General features: G+C 40.1%; 1 protein-coding gene across 4 annotated transcripts in view; it reads right to left on the bottom strand.

Annotated features, from left to right (window-relative positions):
* DCP1A (decapping mRNA 1A) overlaps positions 1–20,577 on the bottom strand; it is a 41,134-nt gene that overhangs the window by 4,228 nt on the left and 16,329 nt on the right. Inside the window, exons 5-10 of one of the 4 annotated variants that reach the window (XM_040568684.1) lie at positions 14,061–14,199; positions 9,938–10,057; positions 4,879–4,958; positions 4,191–4,290; positions 1,873–1,938; positions 933–1,151 (exon numbers count right to left, since the gene is read on the bottom strand). In XM_040568684.1, the coding sequence (XP_040424618.1) occupies positions 933–1,151; positions 1,873–1,938; positions 4,191–4,290; positions 4,879–4,958; positions 9,938–10,057; positions 14,061–14,199 (724 nt within the window). Of the gene's footprint in view, positions 1–932; positions 1,152–1,872; positions 1,939–4,190; positions 4,959–9,937; positions 10,058–14,060; positions 14,200–20,577 lie in introns of all 4 variants that reach the window. The other 3 variants (XM_040568685.1, XM_040568682.1, XM_040568683.1) reach the window with 3 other exon arrangements.

The following is a 20,577-nucleotide window of genomic DNA, read 5'->3' as shown; positions in this document are numbered from 1 at the left end:
AAATGGTATACATTTCTCTAGGCTGAAGATGTAGTATTCTTTCTACAAAAATCTACGGAGCAAATTTATGTATCTTGCTTGGAACATTCTGTAAGTACTCCCATGCTACAGGGTATGCCCATTTTGGCCTATGTTCAGCTATCTCTATAAGTAAAATGAAGACTAGAAAGCTGGCTGGAATATTTGTCTCTAAAATCACTACAGTGATTCAGACTACTGGGGGGAGACTCTCTAATGAGAATAAGACTTCTGGCAATTGAGCTCAGTTGCAAGTCTTACAAGTAAGCTAGTTTAAGTCTTTAAATAAAAAACACCAATATGCAAGTTGTGCAAAAATAAACAACATAGATAAGTCAGGCAATCTAGCTGATGTTGGGATTTGGTAGTGGCCCTTTTGATCATAGCTTTTTCGCTAGGAAGATATTGTTTGCTATTTAGACATGTGTTTTGGGTGTAAAACCTAGCATTAGCATATACAGAGCAAGAGAATCCTGAGTTAACACAGTACAGCTGTCACAGCAACTTCTGCTGGTTACCTATGAATCTCACTATGGCTACTCCCAGCATTACAGATTTAAATCAGCTGAATATTTTAGTCACTAGGGATGGCAACACCAGAGCTTCGTAAATTCCATTTCAAAGACACATACTTTGGTTAAAGTACAAGAACAGCTCTAGGTAAGTGGAAACAGGAAAGCTTCCCAAGGAAAACAGAAACACCCACAAAGACAGTAAAAACAGCCCCCAACCCCATACAAAGGCTTCTACATGTATAACTTTTTCCTCAGGTGTCCACAAGCTCATATGGATGTAAAAGGACATCTCAAGCAGAGCTGTCCTTCAAAGTCTTCCATCTCACAACCAAAGTCTCAGTACTGGCTACTCTACTTGGAACCCCATCCCTCAGATACTGAGTTCTTTAAGGACAGGACCTTTATTAGATGTATCAGTGCTTCTTGAAGCTGGGACCTACTGAGAACAGTAGGAGGTATAGTCTGAATTTCTGTTGTTCCAAGTGTTAAAGGTGAAGAAGAATTGGCTTTATTTTCCACTTCAGTAGCTTTTGTAGCTGACTGTTGAAAAACACTAGGAGACAAGAGTATTGAAGGAGTTACTGTAGTTGTGGCTGTAACAAACTGCGGAGGTGTGACCTGTAAAAGAACAGAAAGTCAGTGAGCACCACCTCCAGTAGGAACGAATGCTGTTATTAAAAGACAGAGATAAGCATAAAAAAATAAAAAAACACGCTATTACTGTAGGTCAGTTCAGTATTACAGAATAGTTATTCATAATGAGGAGGTATCTGCCTATGAAGGGTACCTGCTCAAGGGCAGTTCTAAGAACTTTAAATTTGTATCTAGATCACCAGAGCTTGCTATTACAAAGTTTCGCAGTGGTAAGTTCTGTTATTCTTTTCTTCCTCTATTTGCCATTTTACTGTCCTGGTATCTTTTTTCATGAAACACAAAGTATCTCAAGAACACTGAAAGACAGCAAGGCAAGGATTACATTTTATGCCTCTTGGGTGCTTAAGGCTCAACTGAGGCTAATATACACCACAACAATATAGCATAAATACTTAAAAACAAAAATCAGTTCCAATGGTGTTAACGCAAGACTGCAGAGCCAAAAATGTACTTTCATTTCTGCAATTGCACCAACAGTAAGAGATACTGTAATATACAACTGACTAAACTTCTGTAACTCTTCCTCACTTCAGTACAGCTTGTTTCTGCTCCATCAACAGCATTTTAAATATGGTCAGAGTGGACAATATGACTGTATGATATGGCAGTGATTACCATCTTTTAAAACGTCTTAAATTTTATTTTAAAATCAAACTGAATGCGTTGAAGTGTTTATTCACCTCACCTGACTTGTTTTAGATAAAGTCTTCGTCTGCGGAAATACTTCTGATTCCTTGTTTTGTTGTACAGTCTAATTCAAAAAGAAAGAATAAATCACAAGTTAGTATCCGCAGCCCAATTTCTGGTGGTGATTATCTGAGTTTTTACAAAGCTGCAAAAATCTAAGTACCAACAGATTTTAGATGTAGTTCGTTCCAGTTTGTAACAGTTGGAATTCATGTTTTATACTTTCAGTATTACAGCTAACTCTTAACAACACAGTTATTAAGAAACTCTACCACAGTTCAAAAAAACTTTAGTAAAACATAGAACAGGAACCAAATGCATACAAAATGAAGAGTTTAATCAGAGTGTACTCAGTATGGCAAACTGACAGGATGCTAAATTCAGTGTTTTTTCCTAGAAGTTTTATCTAATTCCCTCTACAGAAATGAAATGCTGTTGTCTACTAGATCTCTGTATTTTATATCTTTACAAATGACATCCAGGTATCTCTTTAGTCAGATTTCAAGACTGTAATATAATAAAATTATAGAATTATAAAAGCTTAGAAAACAATCAAAAAAAGGCATGTAGATAAGGTACTTGAATAAATTCACCTTGCATTCTTGGAAAGGCTTGTTATAGCCATTTGGAAAACCTCAACAGAAAAAAAAAAAACACCCTCAGGTAACTGATAACCTATATCTATAATGACAAAAGTCAAATGAGCTTTCTGAAGTGGTAACAATGACAAGATCAAATCGCTAAGACCTAATTACGCAAGAGTTAAGAAGTCTTGCTAGTTTGAGAGAACATATTTGGACTATGAAGAACTTTGTCCAACAAAAATATATACACACAATGGACCTCATCAAAGAAAAAAAGGGTGCAAGACTAGCACATGAATCAGAATTCACAAGGCTATCACAGCAGACATTGAATAAATCTAGTAAGAGCAGTTATGGATTCACCTTGCCAGCTTTTCTAGATGCTTAACATCACAATCCCAAGTCAAATCTGTACCAAGTTTTACCAGTACATGGAAGAAAGACACTGCTCAGAATGTACAGTTCTTCAACACTAGATCCAGACCGCTGCTCATTCTTGTACTCGGACCTCCTCCTCCCTTGGCAAAATGGATCAGCCCAAACATCTCAACAAGGTGATGGCTTGTAAAATAACCCTAGCATACAGCACTCACGGCCTTCTTGAAAGTTTTCAAGAACAGCAGTAGGTTATAAATGGGGTAATTAGAAAGACAGCACAATGACAGCACACCAATTTCTTAAAAAAAGAAAAAAAAGTAATAATTCTTCTAAAGACAGAAGATCCACATGTGAAAAATACAGGGCATTTACTGCTTAGGGTGTTACAGGCAGATGAGTTGAGCTGTTTGTTAGATCTGTGTTATGAGTAAGTCATCACCACTATCACAGCAAAAAATAGTAGTATCAGCTGACCCAGACAAGACTGCTGAAGATTTTGTCAAAACCCAGTGGGAAGCACTGGATAATAAAAAAAAAGAAAAAGAAAGAAAATTCATGCAAATATAGCTGTAAGTAGTTTTGTGTGATAGTTTTTTTTCTTGCATTCTCACTGTCCTTAAGATGCAACACTAAGCAACAGAAAATTTAAAACACAAAGCACGAGCATTAATCTTACAGAGTAGCAGTAATATTTCCACCTAGTCTCTCAAAACAAGTTTATTTCTTTGGGTTATATTGAGGCATAGAAAATAGATTTGCCTGCAAGAAACAAGTTTAGAAGGTCCTTTAGAAGTGATACTGGGACAAAAGAAACCAAGAGGATCAATTAGGCAGAATAAATCAGTTGATGATCCACGTTGATAAACAACACACAAAATCTCAAGGTAGCCCAGAGGGATTCCCAACAGAAGTGGTCAATACCAAAGTGTTATGAAACACCCAAAGCTATATAATCTGAAACAGGAGACTTAATTTCATACTTTCAGAGAAGGTACAGGCTAGATTTCCACAGTAGCAACACTCATAACACCATTTGATCCGTAACCTTCAGTCCTTTCTCAGATCAGACTTAGCAGTACTTCTCTGACACAAGTATAGGCAAATTCCTTAGGATACATTCATCCACTAACAGCACCAGCCTGAAAAAACTCCTCCTCTGCAGACAAGTCTGTCACTGATAGCAGATGCTAATGACCAAAATTAGATTTTGAAGTTTGCAATTCAGTCACACACATTAGAAGTCCTTTTTTTTTTTTTAAGAGAAATATATAAAAGCACATTTTCAAATGGAAATACTTGAAATATTTGTAGCCAATAACAGCTTAAAGCTTTATGGGTATAAAAAGCCACAGAATACCTGCAGGGAAGGGATTATCTTGTTGTTCAAAGTTGATGGTTTACTGTGCGATTCTTTGAAGCTTTCTGGTGTTGCAAGCTGGCCAACCGAGGCAGAGATGTTTGGCGTTAAGGAAGTCTTAGTGAGAGACTGCTGCTGCATTTGGTCATGCTGTGGGGTCAACCTGAGTTTCTGGAGAAGATCAACGCTTGTATGGGATGTATTTGAGACAGTTCCCGTATTTGTTGATGTCAAGGGTGCTATAAGCTGGCTTTGGCCAGCCATTAGATTTTGTGGAGCGTGGTTCACTTCAGATGGTGGCTGATTCACTAGTGGGGATATCTGCTTGGCAGCTTGCTGCATGACTTGCATTAAACTGTTGTTTTGTTTTAGGCCAGGAAGCCTCTGAGCAGGGGCAGCTTCCATTGTTGAGGCTGAATTAAGAATAGGGCTTAAACGAACTGAATAGCTTGAAATGCTTTTTACATCAGGCTGGGAAACTGAAGCTGGAGGTATTAGCATAGGTGTTAAACATTCCTGCTGATTCAAAGGATTGGCACTGGTTTTAACGTTTGGACTTTCTGATTTCCCTAGTGGTTGCTGTATTACTGTTGACTGGTCAAAGGAAAAAGGCAAGAGCAAGTTTTGCTGCTCTCTGGCAGAGGTGTCAGTCTGCAACTTCTCCCTTCTCTCTGCATTGGGATACGGAGGTGCAGGCTGTTCCTTTGGGACAGAGGTTCCAAACAGTTCTTCCAAAGTCAGATGCTTTGGCCTCAACTGAAATGTCTACAAAGAAGGGAAAAGGAAGGTTACAGAGTCAATTTAGGAATACCCAGACTGTGAGAAGTACCGTGATGTATTACAAATTCAAGAAAATTATGAATACAACTAGGTCAGATACATTTAAAATACACCACATTTTCTGTCACTATTTTTTTTTTTAATAATCACAGTCTCAGGCTAAGCTTGAAGCCAATTCATCACTTGTCACTGGACTCTCCTTCCACCCCCCCGCCCCCCCCAAATTGCACGCTCATCCCTTCAGCTTGCATTATTTTTCTATTCCAAACACCTCCAACTCTATCTTTAAAAACTTCCACTGCAGTTAAGTGTTTACATTCCACCACTTGGCTAGAGTACTTGGGGCTGGGGGAGAACATTCACATTTCTTCAAGCCTGACATTAAGACTTGAAATAACCCACAGCAATAGTAATGGCAGTGGCATGAGGACAGGATACAGCTACAGTAGAGATGACACCTTCACAGCACTTTCTATCTCTACATCCTTCTCTAGACAGACTGCACTACTAGTACAGAAGGGGGACAGGTATGGTTTCTGCTATTAAGGTGATGCCTGCCATCACTGATCAGCCTTAACTACACAGCACGCTTGGTAGGGGGGACAAGGAACAACATATGTTTTGAACCAATGCCATGCAGAATTTATAGAACTGTAAATAATTAAATGGTCTGAAGGATAGGAAATAAAAGAGAAGCCTGACGGTAAACAACTGATCTAGCAGTACATGCCTAGCCAGTTCTCCTATTTTCATCAAGATTGCAGTGGATGTCACAATAGGTAAAAGAATCTGTACAAATCTAAAAATATGTATTAATTTCCTTGAAAAGCATGTACACATGCACACATTGATCCTTTAGTCTCTTACACAAATATACATCTAGCCTACAGCACTGACATTGCTAGAAAAATCTTATCTTAAGGACTTTCTATTCCTAATATTTTGCCTTACCACATTTAAACAGCATTCCCTACGTTAAAAACCAACACAAGGTTAGCAAAGAAGAATGGCTGTCTACTAGGAGTTTGTGTAGTATTGTCTTCCCCCCCTCCAAACAAGCTATCTTGTGAAAAACAGTCACCCTCTAACTATCAAAATAGATGTTGGCTTAACAAATGGAAAAAATGCTTCTTTCCTTATTTGAGAAGAATCTGTAGAAAAACAGGATTCCTTGCAGAACAGGAAAAATAGTGGAAGTCCTAACAAGGCAACCGAGGTGACACACAGTAATAAAAATACCCCAAGTGACTCATTCTCACTTTCTCCTTCCAAAGGAAAGCAATAACTATTAACAGAATGAGAAAGCAAATTGAAGGAAAAAAAAAGTAGGGTTGGCCAGGTCTCCTTGCATTTCAGGTGTTGAAGAGGCAATACAGCACAGTTTTGAATTACTTAACAGATCTCAAACATTTTTAAAATGCCTTAAAAAAAAAAAAAAGATGATCACAGCTAATGAATCACAGGCTCCTGTATACTATTTTGCAGGGGAAAATAATGCCTTTTCTTCAGCAGTATAATGAGAGAGTCTGAGTTAATCCCTTATGATACACCTGCCAATTCTACCATGAATTACTCACAGTTTATTCCAAGCCAGCTACTATACAGCAGATATTTTAGCTGAATTAGTTTAAAATGCATTTTTCTAATGAGAAAAACAGCTACTAACACTCTTATGTTAAATTTTTTCCTGCTTTTTTAGGTTGTGCAGGAAGAAGTTACATAAAACAGCTGGACTAAAACATGACATTCTGTTCAGAAGAGTGAATGGCCTGCAGCGAAATTCCAGTGCCTTGTGTATGTCTAAACAAAGACACTATTTCACAATGACAATTAGTGCACCGTGACATTGCTCTGCTAGTTCCAGTGTTACTAACATTGGTAAGGGCAACGAAGGAATGGCAGCACAGGTAACATGCAAGCTGCCTGGTAGTCTCGAGTTTGAAATCACATTGACTTCTGCCCAGGTTACTAACTTGTGCTGCTGCCACTGCTGATTTTTTATTATTATTATTATTCTGTTAAGAGAAAATGACTATTCTGCCTCAACTCTGCTTTTCACCTCAGTTTGAGTAACTGACTGGCTTTCTTTTGTTAATACATTAAAATTTTCACCTAATGAACAGAAATCTCTGCCGTGCTCTGATTGCAGTCAGATTAGCCCCTTACACATAACACGACACATACAGCTTGAAACATGAAGTTCATTCCCAACCTGAGGGATAAAACACATCTTGTGCTTGACTCATCTCTGACTGAGGTGTATTTTGAGCATGTCAGCAACTCACTGTGTTATGGACACCCTTCTCCGCACGGGGTTGGAAAAAAAGGCAACACAATCCATGTACTTGACAGGAATGGAGTGCTGCCCAAAGGGTTTCTCCAGGAATTATTTCAGATATATCGAGGCATGGGAATTAGCAGTCATAGCTGGCACATGACATTTCGCTGTTCTAGTTCAGTTTTGCTCATCACCAACACAAAAATATATTTCATTATACAGCTAGTTTTCTTTTTGAACTGCCAGGATACAGAACTTGAACTTCAGAATATCACAGAATTGACATTTATTTTTTATTCCCAAATCTGTGATGTCTTTAGCATGAAGTGAAGGTAGTCAATCAACATACAACTGTGACATTTTGGAAGGGTTTCAGGATCTCACAGTAATTATCGAATATATACTAGTTTTTAATTTCAATAGTTAACTGTTTTAATTAGATGAAAAATGTATTCTTACAGTTCAAACAGCATTTTTTCCAGTTCTCTTCTGGTAGTCCACATTATTAAAAATGAAATTATGAACAAACATCTTGGTGCTGTATTTGAACCCAGCTAGCTTTACAGAAGTAAATTATCACTTAGATAACCCAACTTTTTCCTGTATCTCCACAGCAATTATTTTAAATAGCTCAACAGAAGAGACACTAGAACGTGCCACTTCGCCTGCTCTATAAAACTGTAGTTTCCCTTGAATTACTTTAAAGCAATGTATTACAATCTTAGAATTTTTAGAAATGTAAACATTAGAATTTATAGATCTTTTTTCAAGAAAAACTTTGAAATTAGAATTTTTCCTTAGCTAGTTTCCACTGCTCTGCAAGCTCATGCACTGTCAGGCTGGCCACTTCAGCTGATCACGCATGCACAGTCTCCACACAGCAGCCGAAAAGAAAATTTCTTCTTTTAAAAGCAAGACACAACCCTGTTGCCAGGCCTCAAGATCAAGCATGCAGCAAGCACAACTGGCTGCCAGGGGTCAGTCTATCACTTGTGCTGGTCCAAAACCAGAGGTGCTGCTGAGAGGGCACAAGATGCAGTGACAGCCAATAATCCCAGCAAGTTTCCCCTCACCCCGTTTTAACCCATTGATTGTTATTACCCCAGCCCCTTAAACAGATTTCTGCTACTCATACCGTAGCCCTAACCTGTACTAGAAATTATTTATTTTTACTACAAAGTAAGTATGTTGTTTACAATTACTAAATGCAGCATTGCCCGCATTTTCCTAGGGCATTTTCCAGAGGCAGTGCTTTATTGCATCCAAAACACAACAATAAGCTACAAGGAGCTGGAGGCAGGCGCTGCCAGATCACCTCCGTGGGACATTTTCTGGAGAGGACCACTACTGACCTTTCTGTCCCCACTGGGTGGCACTGTAAGCAGGCACAAGTTACTCGTGTTAGAGAGCATTTAGTTGTTGCAAAAATTATTAGCATTTTTTAAAAACGAACCTCCAAGAAGCACTGTAAGAAGCTACACGTCCCTCGTGCATAAAGGCTTCCTAGAAAATGGAGCCAATTACTGAACTATCGCTGCCTATATTCCAACCACTCCAGTGATGACACTAATTTTTTTTATAACAAGTTTCCCATGGTTCATCAACAACATTTACATGAAGCATAAGTTATTTTCGCTAGCGTTTTTACTGTAGTTTAATCTTTAATTACAGAAGTAATATCAGGCTTTAGAATTTGTAGATATCTGGATACATGAGAATTGAACATGTATCTAATAATTATCTGACAGACGTCTAAGCACTGTATGTGCACTAGAATTACCATAAATTTGAGCAACATCCCTCACTGACATCACTGAAACAATTTTGGAAGGTATTGCTTAACGCAGAGGAAGGAATACACTGTCAAAAAAGTCTAAACAAAACCGAACAGCAACACAAGAACACTTCTCCCATGATGTATATTAATCAGGCAAGTTGAATTTGATCATACAAGCAAAAAAGGTTAAACGCAAGCTACAGAAGTATGAGAGGAGACAGGTATGCACACATTCAATAACTCCAAAGAGAATTTAGTGCTCCATGACTGAAGTACTTTCCATTTCTTCTCTAGCAACTGACTGATGATTTCATTTAGTAGGACTGTAGCTACAGCTTTAAAGGCAGCACCGACAAACTAAGTAAATGTCTCAGACACAGGAAGACAGTGCTTCAGTTGCTGTTTGAAAGACTACAACACAGTGTACAGTGAACAGATGCCATATTCATTCTGTCAATTTGACAGAGGTAATTTTTATTTGCTCCCTTACTCAGAAGTCATCCTGCACCGGTGTCTATACTATCATGGACTGACTTCTTACAGAATCTGAGTTAGCCCATTTAAACACACTTCTATATTGACAGGAGTGTGGACACAGCCTCATATTTAAACAGTAAGTCAAAAACCAGAATTTAGGCTCTTTAGAGTCTTCAGACCCATTAGTTTATCTGAGGGGGGTGTGGGCAGCAGGAAACATACCAGCTGATCTTAGACAAGCATAGTCAAGAGAAATGAGAGTAGATACTAAAACCAATTCTAAACTGCAGTTAAACTTACAAATTTATTTTCATGATGAAGCATAATACATTCAGCAAGATGATACTGCAGGCATTCCAAGAAAATAATATTTTGGTACCAAAACAAAGTGCTAAATGAAGAAGTAACACACTAGATTTGGATGACACTTACCTGATCTTGCACTTGTATTGAAGGTTTTTGCTCTGAAGTCTCTGTGCTTTCTGACTTCAGGAGATTTGCATTTTGTTGCATTCCAGAACTTGATATAATACTTAAGTCACTGATCTGATTCTGGGGGGAAAAATAAAGTAAAAAAGTTACACACACACAGGAGCTCAGCCACTACTATAATTCTGCTTAGGTAGCACTTGGGCTGAAATCCAGAGGATGTACAGGGTAGTAATTTTCTGTCAGACACTGTAAAATTCACAAGTTTCAGGAAAAAATATACCAAGTAATACACTATCTGGTAAGTGTTCACAATGCTTTTATTCTGTATTATCAAAAGAAGACAACTGGCTTTATAATTTTTTCCACTGATAAATAAATAAAGGTAGACTTTTCACATCCTGTATTAGCTGCTAACGAGGTCATTAAATTAAGAATTCTGCTAGAAACAACTTAGCATGCTAGAAACAACTTAGAAAAAAGTCCTCTCAGAAATCCTTCTAAAGTGACTGGAAGAAGAGCTTGTCACTGACTTATTTCCACCAGATTTAAATAACCACGTGCATGTTACTTTCACAAGGCATTAATTGGGTTTTCTGTGAATAAGGCAAACTAGCCAAGAAAGCTGTAGTAATAGGCCATACGTTTATGGATTGAGTTGACTTCCTTCTTTACTAAATATATACATTTACAAAAATAACAACTGTATTACAATTTAAAGCACTGGTGAAAAAACTGTAGAACCAGTCTTGCTTTAAATAGATAAACTATGTTTATGATACAGCTGAACATCAGCACATCAGACAATCTCTCATCACTTACCTGACAACTACAAAATATGAGAAACACTGTAGCAGTAAGTTAGAAACAATCTCAGCTTTATTATTGCTTTGTTTTAAATTTCAAATTGCAAGTGATATAAACAACATTAGGACTATATGCTGTGATTTAGGGGACAGAGGGGAGAGAAACAATGTCTGCCTTTCTGTATTTTAGCCACTAATTCAAAAGGTTAAAACTCTTTGGGCCTGAAATGGTTGACTGCCTTGCAGCTACAAAATCAAACAAAGCCTAGTTTTTCCTTTTCACTAGAGGATAAGCTGCTACGTTTTCCATTCTCAGACTGAAACACACACACAAACACCATAAAAAACATCCATTCACTTCATTATAAAAATATCTCAATTCATTCATTTTCACATATGGACTTGATGGAGCGAGTACTTGAAGAATTAAGCTGATTTGGAATCCTAGATTAAATCACTCAGACTTTCATAAATCTCTTTTTCACTCTCTCTGCCCCCTTCTCATGCTGACACACTGCCAATCTCATGTGGGCTGCACACAAGGATTACTGTATGATCCATCTGGAATGTACCAGGCAGATAAGTACTTTCTGCTCCTAAATACAAATTCATGCATAATTACTGAACACCATAAAATAATAAGAAAAAAAAATAAGACGAGAAAGGTCTCTCAAGAAGCCACCATCCAAGTTGGTTACCTAATCATATTAGCTTTGATGTGTGCTGGCCACAAGGAGTTCCAAAATCGATGTGCCTGAGGTTTGTTGCTAAAGCTGAGGTGGCTAACAGAACATCCTGCAGGAAGTTTGCCTGAATCACGACAAGCATTGCTCATTTCTGTTTATTGAGCAACTTCTACAAAACTACACTCATAGCAGCCTATGGGATTAAGTTGGGTAGATTCAGTTTACTGCTCATCTACACGCACACAAAATGAAATAATGTCTCTAGTTACATAGGTCTAAAAGCATCAAGAAGCAAAATCAAGATTGCGATGCAAAAAAGCTAATTTATGTAGTATCTTTACTGTAGCCTAGTCCATGCCCCATGTATTTCCACACTATATGACAGCTGCCACAGCCCATTTATCAGTATTTTACTTGTCTACAGAGCTGCAATCATGACACTTCTGAACTTTGTTTCTAGCAAAAGGTTTTCGTTACTCTCACACACAGACCTCGAAATTCAGAGAAGAGAATCTGGAATATTGCAAGAACAAAGGAGAAAGACTTCATTACACCCTAACAGGCTACTACCAGAACAATTCCTGTTTTTTCTTTTTGTTTTTTCAAGCCTTCCATTTCTCCAGATCTGTATCAATTGATATAACATGGAAAGATGAGTCATTCAGCTTTCGATGCTTCCTTCTGTGCTCTCACAAAAGCTGCCACTTTCACAATGTTGGCCTTCATACAAAGACACATTCTCCTCAAACAGGATTAATGTGCTGAGAATTAGCTTTTATTTGTACCTATATTAAAACATTCTGAAAATACATTACTGATTTTCAGAAACTAGAATATAGCCTGGGTCAAATATATCGTATGGTCTGTCACGTTCACCTGTCCTGTATGTCAGAAAGTGACAAGATAAGGAGGCTCATACATAGCTTAGTCCACGTGTTCATTCCTTCCTCCTCATCCCACATGGTAGCAACCTAGAATCCTACAAAGACTCAAAACACAATTATTCCAAGGAACTCCAGTGTCCCACTACACAAGTTCAAGAAGAAATGAAGCACTCTAGCGATGTGCTAACCCTTCTCCCACCAGTACAGCTGCAAACCATACCATATCTCTGCAATATTATAGCTACACATTACTATTGTACGTTCTTGTGTTATTGCACTCACAAAGAATCTTTGTTGCCTTTTTTTTTTTTTTTTTTTTGGATCTCCCACATACTTCCCTTATATTTGTCTTCCATGTATGAATTTGGTTCTCAGGACTATATAAAGTAATGCCTTCACAAGAGATCTAATACTTTCCTTCATCATGTAAACTTATGAATTTAGTCCTGGCAAAAGACACCAGACTCACCATTCCGGTATCAACTTATTAAAAGAACAGACACACAACAGACAGGATTGAGTACTACACCAGGGAACAGAAGGAAAATGTTATATGCTCATCTACAGCAATTAAAAATATGCTTCACTGGGTTTACATGTACTGAATGACTAAATCTCTACCCTCTAACACCACGGCTTTGGGTTTGTTTTTTTTTTGAGACTAACTGAAGGCTGACACTGTTGGGTACAATTTTTGTTATTCCTAGAGACAAAATTTTCTTCACAGCAGTAGAAACTGTTGTAGAATTGGCCTATCAAGCTCCATTTTCAAGTTGGATCACAGAATTAACATGGGACTTTTTCCTGCTACAGTGTACTTGAGGGAAGGAACAAGGCAGCATTCTGAAAACAAGACTATTGAACAATGGCAGAGAATGCCTTCTTTTTAAACAAAACACAGTTACGTTAAAAACTACTTACCATATAGGCTTTCTTAAGAATGAAAAAAATGAACAGTTTGGCAGAGTTGCCTACCAAGCTAAAAATTATGGAAATAAAGCTTATGAACTTATCCAACAGGCAAACTCCACACTTTTAAAATTTTTTCCCTACACAACCTGCCCCCCATAAGTCACTGTACATCTGTGCTTTTATCACAGACATGTGACAGTTCGCAGCTTCAGGGCTTTCGTTATATTATTTAAGATGCCAAAGCATTTTGGTATGCAACCCAGTGAATGCTGTTGATTATGCCATGAATCACAGCCGACCTCCTCCAGTGATTTTCAGTACAGTGGAAAAAAAAAGAAAACCTGAAGTGTTAGCTACTATAAGAAATGTTTACGGAAGTGGAACTTCAGAATCACAGAAACAGACATTGTCATCTATTCTTCTGCAGTGTTACATTCTGTTCATCTTTCCTTTGCTAATGATCTCACAAAATAGGACAATGGATGAATACTGAGATTAAGCAGCCCATGCACCTGTTTTAGAACACAGTATTTATTGTGTTTGCATTTCTAGGTACCCATTTTTAAAACTCTACTTTTTTCCCCTCAGGAGGCAGCAATTCAAACATAAAATTTCAGGCCCGCTGAATTATGGATTAGGCACGCTGCTTTGTGATTTTGGGTTAGAGTATACTCAATTGTCCTGTGGAGCACACGAGAATCCTTCTCTACCACTGCTCTCAGAAGCCACAAGGCATGCCATTTCAGCAGACTCCTAAGATGCCCTGACCACCTCACTGAGAAGGGGAAGCAGTGTTTTTATTCATTCATAGCAGAAGAAAATTAAGACGTTTCCTTACTCGTTCATATTCATCCTTAGCTTTACTAAGCATTTCCAGGATGTCAATAGGCCTGTTTTCACTGCAGCCGTTTGTTCTGCTGGGACTTTTTCTGTCCTGGGAAACTTGCTGTGATCTCTGAGCTTCTTGTTCTACCACTCTGCAACAGGAAATGAGAAATGGTTTTTCACAATTTTTATCTGGCATGAACATCTTGCAAAAAGCAGGAAAGAAAAACATTCTCCGAGCATATAAACATGTTTTGTTCTGCTTGAATGAAAACCTAACACTGAGCTGACCAAAACTATACAAGTTTTAATTTGCTACAAGGTTTATACAAGTCAAATTGTCAAATGATCTGTATGATTTACCTCTAATCCAGACAGCACTGGTCTATATCTCAAAATTTGCCTGCAGTAAACCCTACTTCTGTAAAACTGTCACATTTAGACATTTCTTACAATAAACCATGCGGACATCCAAACACGTGTTGTATAAGCAGCACGTGTACTATACCACAGACTGAGTAAACTGTATATTTTTTTATTGTTTAGTACATAACATGCAGTTTTTCCATATTTAGCCAAAATCAAGCCATGTTGTTCAACTAAATCAAATACAAACCAGTTCTTATTTAGGACGAGGCCTACCATTAGAAAACAAAAGGAGTAAAGGCAGCATACATTTCTACTCCTAATCCATATACAGTTCACAAGATGTACATGGCTGTGCAATGCGCTAAAGCTTATTCTCTTGAAATAAACACACACCAGCCTGTAATCCCCTCTTTTTTAAGCCTGCATTAATCAAATATGTTAAGAAAAAACAAGCACTGTAAGCAGGACAGAGCTCTAGAGCTGGCACGTCACTTGAAAACTCTCATGCTGTGGAGCTGATGGGGGAGCCGAGGTGCCATCAGAGCAATCACAGAAAGCGTCAATCATCCAGCCTCCAGTTTCTTCTGGTCATTTAGGACTCAGGAATAAATCTAGATTTTAGACTGTTGAGTAAATAGATATTTCTATGTACCTCTATGTTATCATTCCTGAGGAAAAAAATAGAGCAAGCGTTAGAAGATGCCTCCCATTTTCCTAGCTGCCAAGACCCTTTACTTCACTAGAGCTCAGCTGTGTTTATTTGAAGAAAGATTAGACTCTGCATTTTTTTAAAAAAAGAAAAGATGGCTTTTAACAGTATAGCATTGCCCAGGAAAATGAGTTTCAAAACTTTTAATTATACAAGCTGCTTATTGAAACAGCTTCTCATTATTCTTTGAATATTATACAGCTTCCTCTCTGTTTGCAGGCAAGCACTCACCTGCGAACGTAACTCAGGATCTGGAGGCCAATCTACTCTGTCAGACAGTTTCTAAGAACTGCAGCATGTGCTGCTTTGGGTGAAGCAGCTCAATACTGTACAAATGTTTCTATGGTGACACCACGAGAGAACATTTTGTTCTAGCACCCCACATGGTCATACAGCCCTGACTTGGGACTTGTCTACACTCAAATCCAAAACTAGGGATGAGAAAAGGCAAGATGAAAGAAACGGAAGACTTTGCTTTTTTTTTTTTTTTTTTTTTTTTTTTTTTTTTTTGCTTTTCTTTGTCAGCATGGCTGCATCAGGAAACATAAATACTTTGGCTAAAGGGCAATTTCTGGGCAGCTGAAGTCATGCACGTGCTGCCTTGTAGGCGAAGGGACGGCTTGAGTCTCCCAGCCCTCTTTCTGTTCATTAATAACAGGTCCAGAAGATTTCAACAAAATATCTTTCCATTAGAAATAGTTCTAATGGTCTCATAGCGAAGTATTTTCAATGAGTAAATCCATTTGACAGAAGTGCTTCAGAAATATTTCCACAAAACATCTCAATTATTTTCTTCTGCACATTATCAGGGGTATGCTACCTTTGTAATAGTTTACTTTTTGTTAAAGAATGAAAATGAAATTATCTCACGTAGATAAGTGTCTAATGGCTCTTCCTCCATTTCCTGTCTTATGCAGGTTACATTCAGATGATGGCAGCAGTGTAAATGCGAAACAGCACCCCTTCCAAACTGCCCCAGATAAAGGCAAAAATCTATAAGTCGGAGACTATTTCAGAGCCCAGCTGAGGTCTGACAGTTAAAATAGGGTAGAACAAGCCGATAAACAAACTTCAAAATAAGAAAAATACAATGTACACATCAGAACACAATAAAGTCTCCCAAAGACTTATGTTCTGGCAAACCTTGAAAAAAAACCAACTGGTTAATGTCCTACTACTTCTAGGAAGCTTATGCTTCACAAACAAGTATTTTAACTTGACCCAAATTTATTCCTCCTCAAGTTAGCAGTTTGAACACTTGTATAGTCTTTTTCATTCCAGAAAATTCTAGATTTCATTTTTAAAAGAAAAAGTTCTATAAATCAAATGCCTTTTCCTGGGGTAAAAAGTCAAAAGAAAAAAACTTCTACTAATGCAAATCTGTAAACCAAGCATGCTCTGTATGCAATCAGGATTAAATCTTCTTTAAGCAAGGCCTGCTGTTTCTTTCCATTATATCAGATAGTGGAAGAGGCACACATTCCTTCAGGGACACAGAAGTGGCTGTGACAGTTTGCTCAAGAATATCTGCAGTTATAGCATTGAAAATATACCTGGCACAACCTCACAGAAGAGCAGAGAAGGGGTGGGGAGAGAGACAGACAGAGAGAGAATGTGAGAAGTGAAGTTGTATGATTACAAAGCCTATGAAGAGTAATTTTCTTTTGAAAGATAAGCCACGAAAATATAAATGGATGGCCTGCAATCTTGTTAACTCAATCTGGCACAATAAGGTCAACTCAAACAGCAGGAAAGGGAATGCAAATCTCCTTGAAACCTTTTATGGTTATGTATTTGAAGCTCCGAGGTACTCTAAATGCAGTCCTCTTTCCTGTAAGCGATACAGGACACCCCACCTAAGTAAAAGGGCACCAACAGGCACAATCCAAGTTTCTGCTGCTAACAACAAAAAACATGAAACAAAACTGATACTCAAAGATAAACAATTATTGGAAAATCCACTGAACTAAGCCTGGTGGGGCCCACAACCACGTGACGAAACTCATTCTCTAAAAAGGATTATTATTATTTTTTAATTAAAGGGCGTAGGAAAGGAATTCGGAGAGAGCTTTGTGCTGTTTCGCACGTCCCTGAGTTAGAGATACTGAGGAAAACAGCGGTAGAACCAAAAACTTGAGCAAGGTCGAGATAAAGTAAATTGGCTACAGTGCTAAAGATGAGCTTTGGGCAGTGGCCAATTGCTGGCTGGCTCGAGGCGCATGTCTGAGGGTCTCTAACCAATTGTATGACAGATTCAGGCGCGTGGAGCTACGGGGAAAGTATATGTAGTAGTGAAAAAGGGCAATAAATGTCTCCTGTTCAAGAGCCATCAGGAGCCTGTGTCATGCATCCCTTCAAATGGTGACCCCGATGTGATAGGGGAGGAGCAGCGCTTCACGAGCGTCCGAAGGGAACCCAGCCGAACGAATCAAGCTCGCAGCTGGACTGCAGCTTCAACCCCAGGACATCACCCGAAGGACAGGTGAGCGGCTGGGCATTGATCAAGGAGCTAGCCTTTCGGCAGAGGAAGAGGCTACAGTGAAACTACTAACTCCCCTAATAGACAGGGGAGAAAAATCTGATCCGTTTGAGATAAAGCTATTGAAATTTTTGTGAAAACAAGGGTTCCCCTCAATGGCTTCCACAGTATTTGATGTAAAAACTTGGGACCAAGCGGGGAAAAAAATATGGGAAGCAGTGTCCAGTGGGGATACTGAGGTGATGCTGCTGAGGTGATGACTACGTGGCGGCTGGTGACAGAGACTTTAAGATCGTGGCAGGCAGAAAAGGAAGTACAGAACGCCGCTGCCCAGGCAATAAAAGCAGCCGAACTGAGATCAGAGCCTGCAAGGTCACCAGAGCAGTGCAATTTGATAGACCTGGGGGATGACAAGGAAGAGGGCCACGGACCGCCGCCGCAGAGCCCCTCCCCGCTGACCCCCTCGGCTCCTGCCTTGCCTGCCCCCGATAACGCCTCCCTGCGGGCCTCCCCGCGGGCCCGAGCTTTCGACCCGCGGGAACGATGGGAGCTGGTGCGCCGGGAAGCGCTAAAGGACGAGGACCCGGTAGGAACGGCTTTCCCGATACAGGTGTGACCCAACGGTCCAAATGAATGTAATGCCTTCCACCGGGACCTAATTAAAGAATTAAGAAAGACTGTGACTACATATGGGTTACACGCACCGTTTACTCAGTCATTGTTAGAAAATGTTATGTATGACTGGTCAACTGTTGGTGCCGTACGATTGCCGCCAGCGCCGCCGCCCGCCCGCCCCACCGCCGGCTGCTGCGTTTCTCCGGTTTGAGCGCCCGCCCGCCCGCACCGGGCGCTGCCGTGTTCCGCCTGCTGCTGCGCCCGGGCCCGCGGCCCCGCGCTCTGTCCGCCCTGCGTGACCGGGCAGAGCCGCGCACCGCCCGCGCTCCGCGACAGCCCGCACGGCCGCAAGAGCCGCCGCCGCCCCCCCTGCCCCCCCGCCCCCGCCGGGTCGGCCCCCCCCTCAGCCCGCCGGCCCCTCCGCTGGGGCTGCGGGCCGCCGCCGGCAGCTCGGCCAAGGATGTGGGTGGATCCCCTGAAAAGGCAGCCACAGATCTCAGCAGTGAACACAAACTCAATAAATCCCAGCAGCTGAAAAAAATACGGTGCTGTAGGAGTTTCATTCCATGTTGGAATTTCATTAGTATCTCTAGGTATCTTCTACCTGGCTGTGTCAAGTGGCGTGGATATGACTGCAGTTCTCTTCAAACTTGGTTTCAGTGAATCATCGCTGCAATCTAAAAGGGCTGCTGGTACAAGCACATTTCTGTTAGCATATGCTATTCACAAATTGTTTGCTCCAGTATGACTCAGCATTACTATAGTTTCTGTGCCATTTATTGTCTGATACTGCTGGAAGATTGGTTTCTTTAAACCTCCTACCCCAAATCCGTGAAAACTTCTTATGGTTTTTATTCGCCCAACATGGGGCTCAAGGAATTTGAGATAGGATGATAGTCGAGAGAAGTAACGGGCAAAACCTGGACTGGATTTTTTTGATGAATGTAAGAGTTGTGAAGAATTTAAGAAAGCAGCAATTATAAGGAATATGTTTCATATTAGTGTGGTGAAGGGACGAGGGGTGGTCTGTGTGTCAGTTGTCCACCTCATCAGTGTTGTGATGATGTTATGTTTATTTTGGTGTGGGGAATTCTTTTTCTCTTTGATGTAAGTGAAGTTTGTGAAGATTGTGATAATTGTAAAGTAACAGTATACTGGAACATAGTGGGTTTATGTGGCAAGGTAGTGGTAGCAGGGGGCCATAGGGGTGGCTTCTGTGAGAAGAATCTAAAAGCTGCCCCATGTTAAGTAAGGGCCCCGGTGCTGACCAGAGCCGAGCCAATAAGCGATGTTGTCTGAGCCTCTGTGAGAGCAAATGTAAGGAAGAGAAAAGAAAAAAAAAAAGAAAACACCACTGTGCCACACAGCAGCTGGGAGAGGGAGAGGAGTGAGAAACAGCCTTGCAGGCACCAAGGTCAGTGAAGGAGGAGGGGGAGAGGTGCTCCAGGCACCGGAGCAGAAGTCCCCTGCGGCCTGTGGTGAGGACCGTGGTGAAGCAGGCTGTCCCCCTGCAGCCCATGGAGTACCACGGTGGAGCAGGGTTCTGCGCTGCAGGCCCACTGCCACAGTTACCACCGTGGACACCCTTTCAGCAAGAACCAGAGGGAGTGCCAGAGTGGATGCCTCCACAGTAACAGATGCCACGTTGTGGTGTACTCACGTTCATAAAATTCCATTTAATGTCAAAGGACCAATAGGGAATGACTGTAGTGTATTGCTGCTAGGACGATCAAGTACAACTTTGACCGGATTATTTGTTTTGCCGGGGATAATTGATGCCGATTATAATGGACAGATCCAAACTATGGCTTGGACACCATCTCCACCATTGTCAATACCAAAGGGAACTAGAATTGCTCAATTGATTCTTTTCCGAGCAGTAGTCTGCACGACTTGGTTCAAGAACAACTCCAACAAGGACATATTGTTCTCACAAACAGCCTATGGAATTCACCAGTGTTTGTTATCAAGAAGAGCAGGAAATGGAGATTACTGCATGATTTGCGACAAGTCAATGCAGTGATCAAGGACATTGCAGCCAGAAAATAAAAAAAAAAAAAGAAAAAAGGAAAAAAGAGAAAAAGGAAAAAAAAAACAGTACCTTTGAATATTGCATCGGACTCGCAATATGCTGTAGGTGTTGCTCAGTGCATTGAGAGGGCACATTTGAGACATATCCCAAAGGGAAACTTGTTTCTAAAATTTAAAGAGCTGTTATTTTTGGTAGAGCAGCAAGTGCACCTGTATTGTATTATTCATAAGCAGAGCCACACCATGTTACCTGGTATTTTTGCAGAGGGTAACACACACGCTGACCAGCTAACTAGTATGACTGCCCCAGTGCCTACGGTGCTGGAG

This window comes from Cygnus olor, chromosome 10 (assembly GCF_009769625.2).
Source record: "Cygnus olor isolate bCygOlo1 chromosome 10, bCygOlo1.pri.v2, whole genome shotgun sequence".
Lineage (NCBI taxonomy): Eukaryota > Metazoa > Chordata > Aves > Anseriformes > Anatidae > Cygnus > Cygnus olor.
The sequence above is the reverse complement of the archived record's forward strand: the minus strand, read 5'-3'. Positions and strand labels throughout refer to the sequence as shown.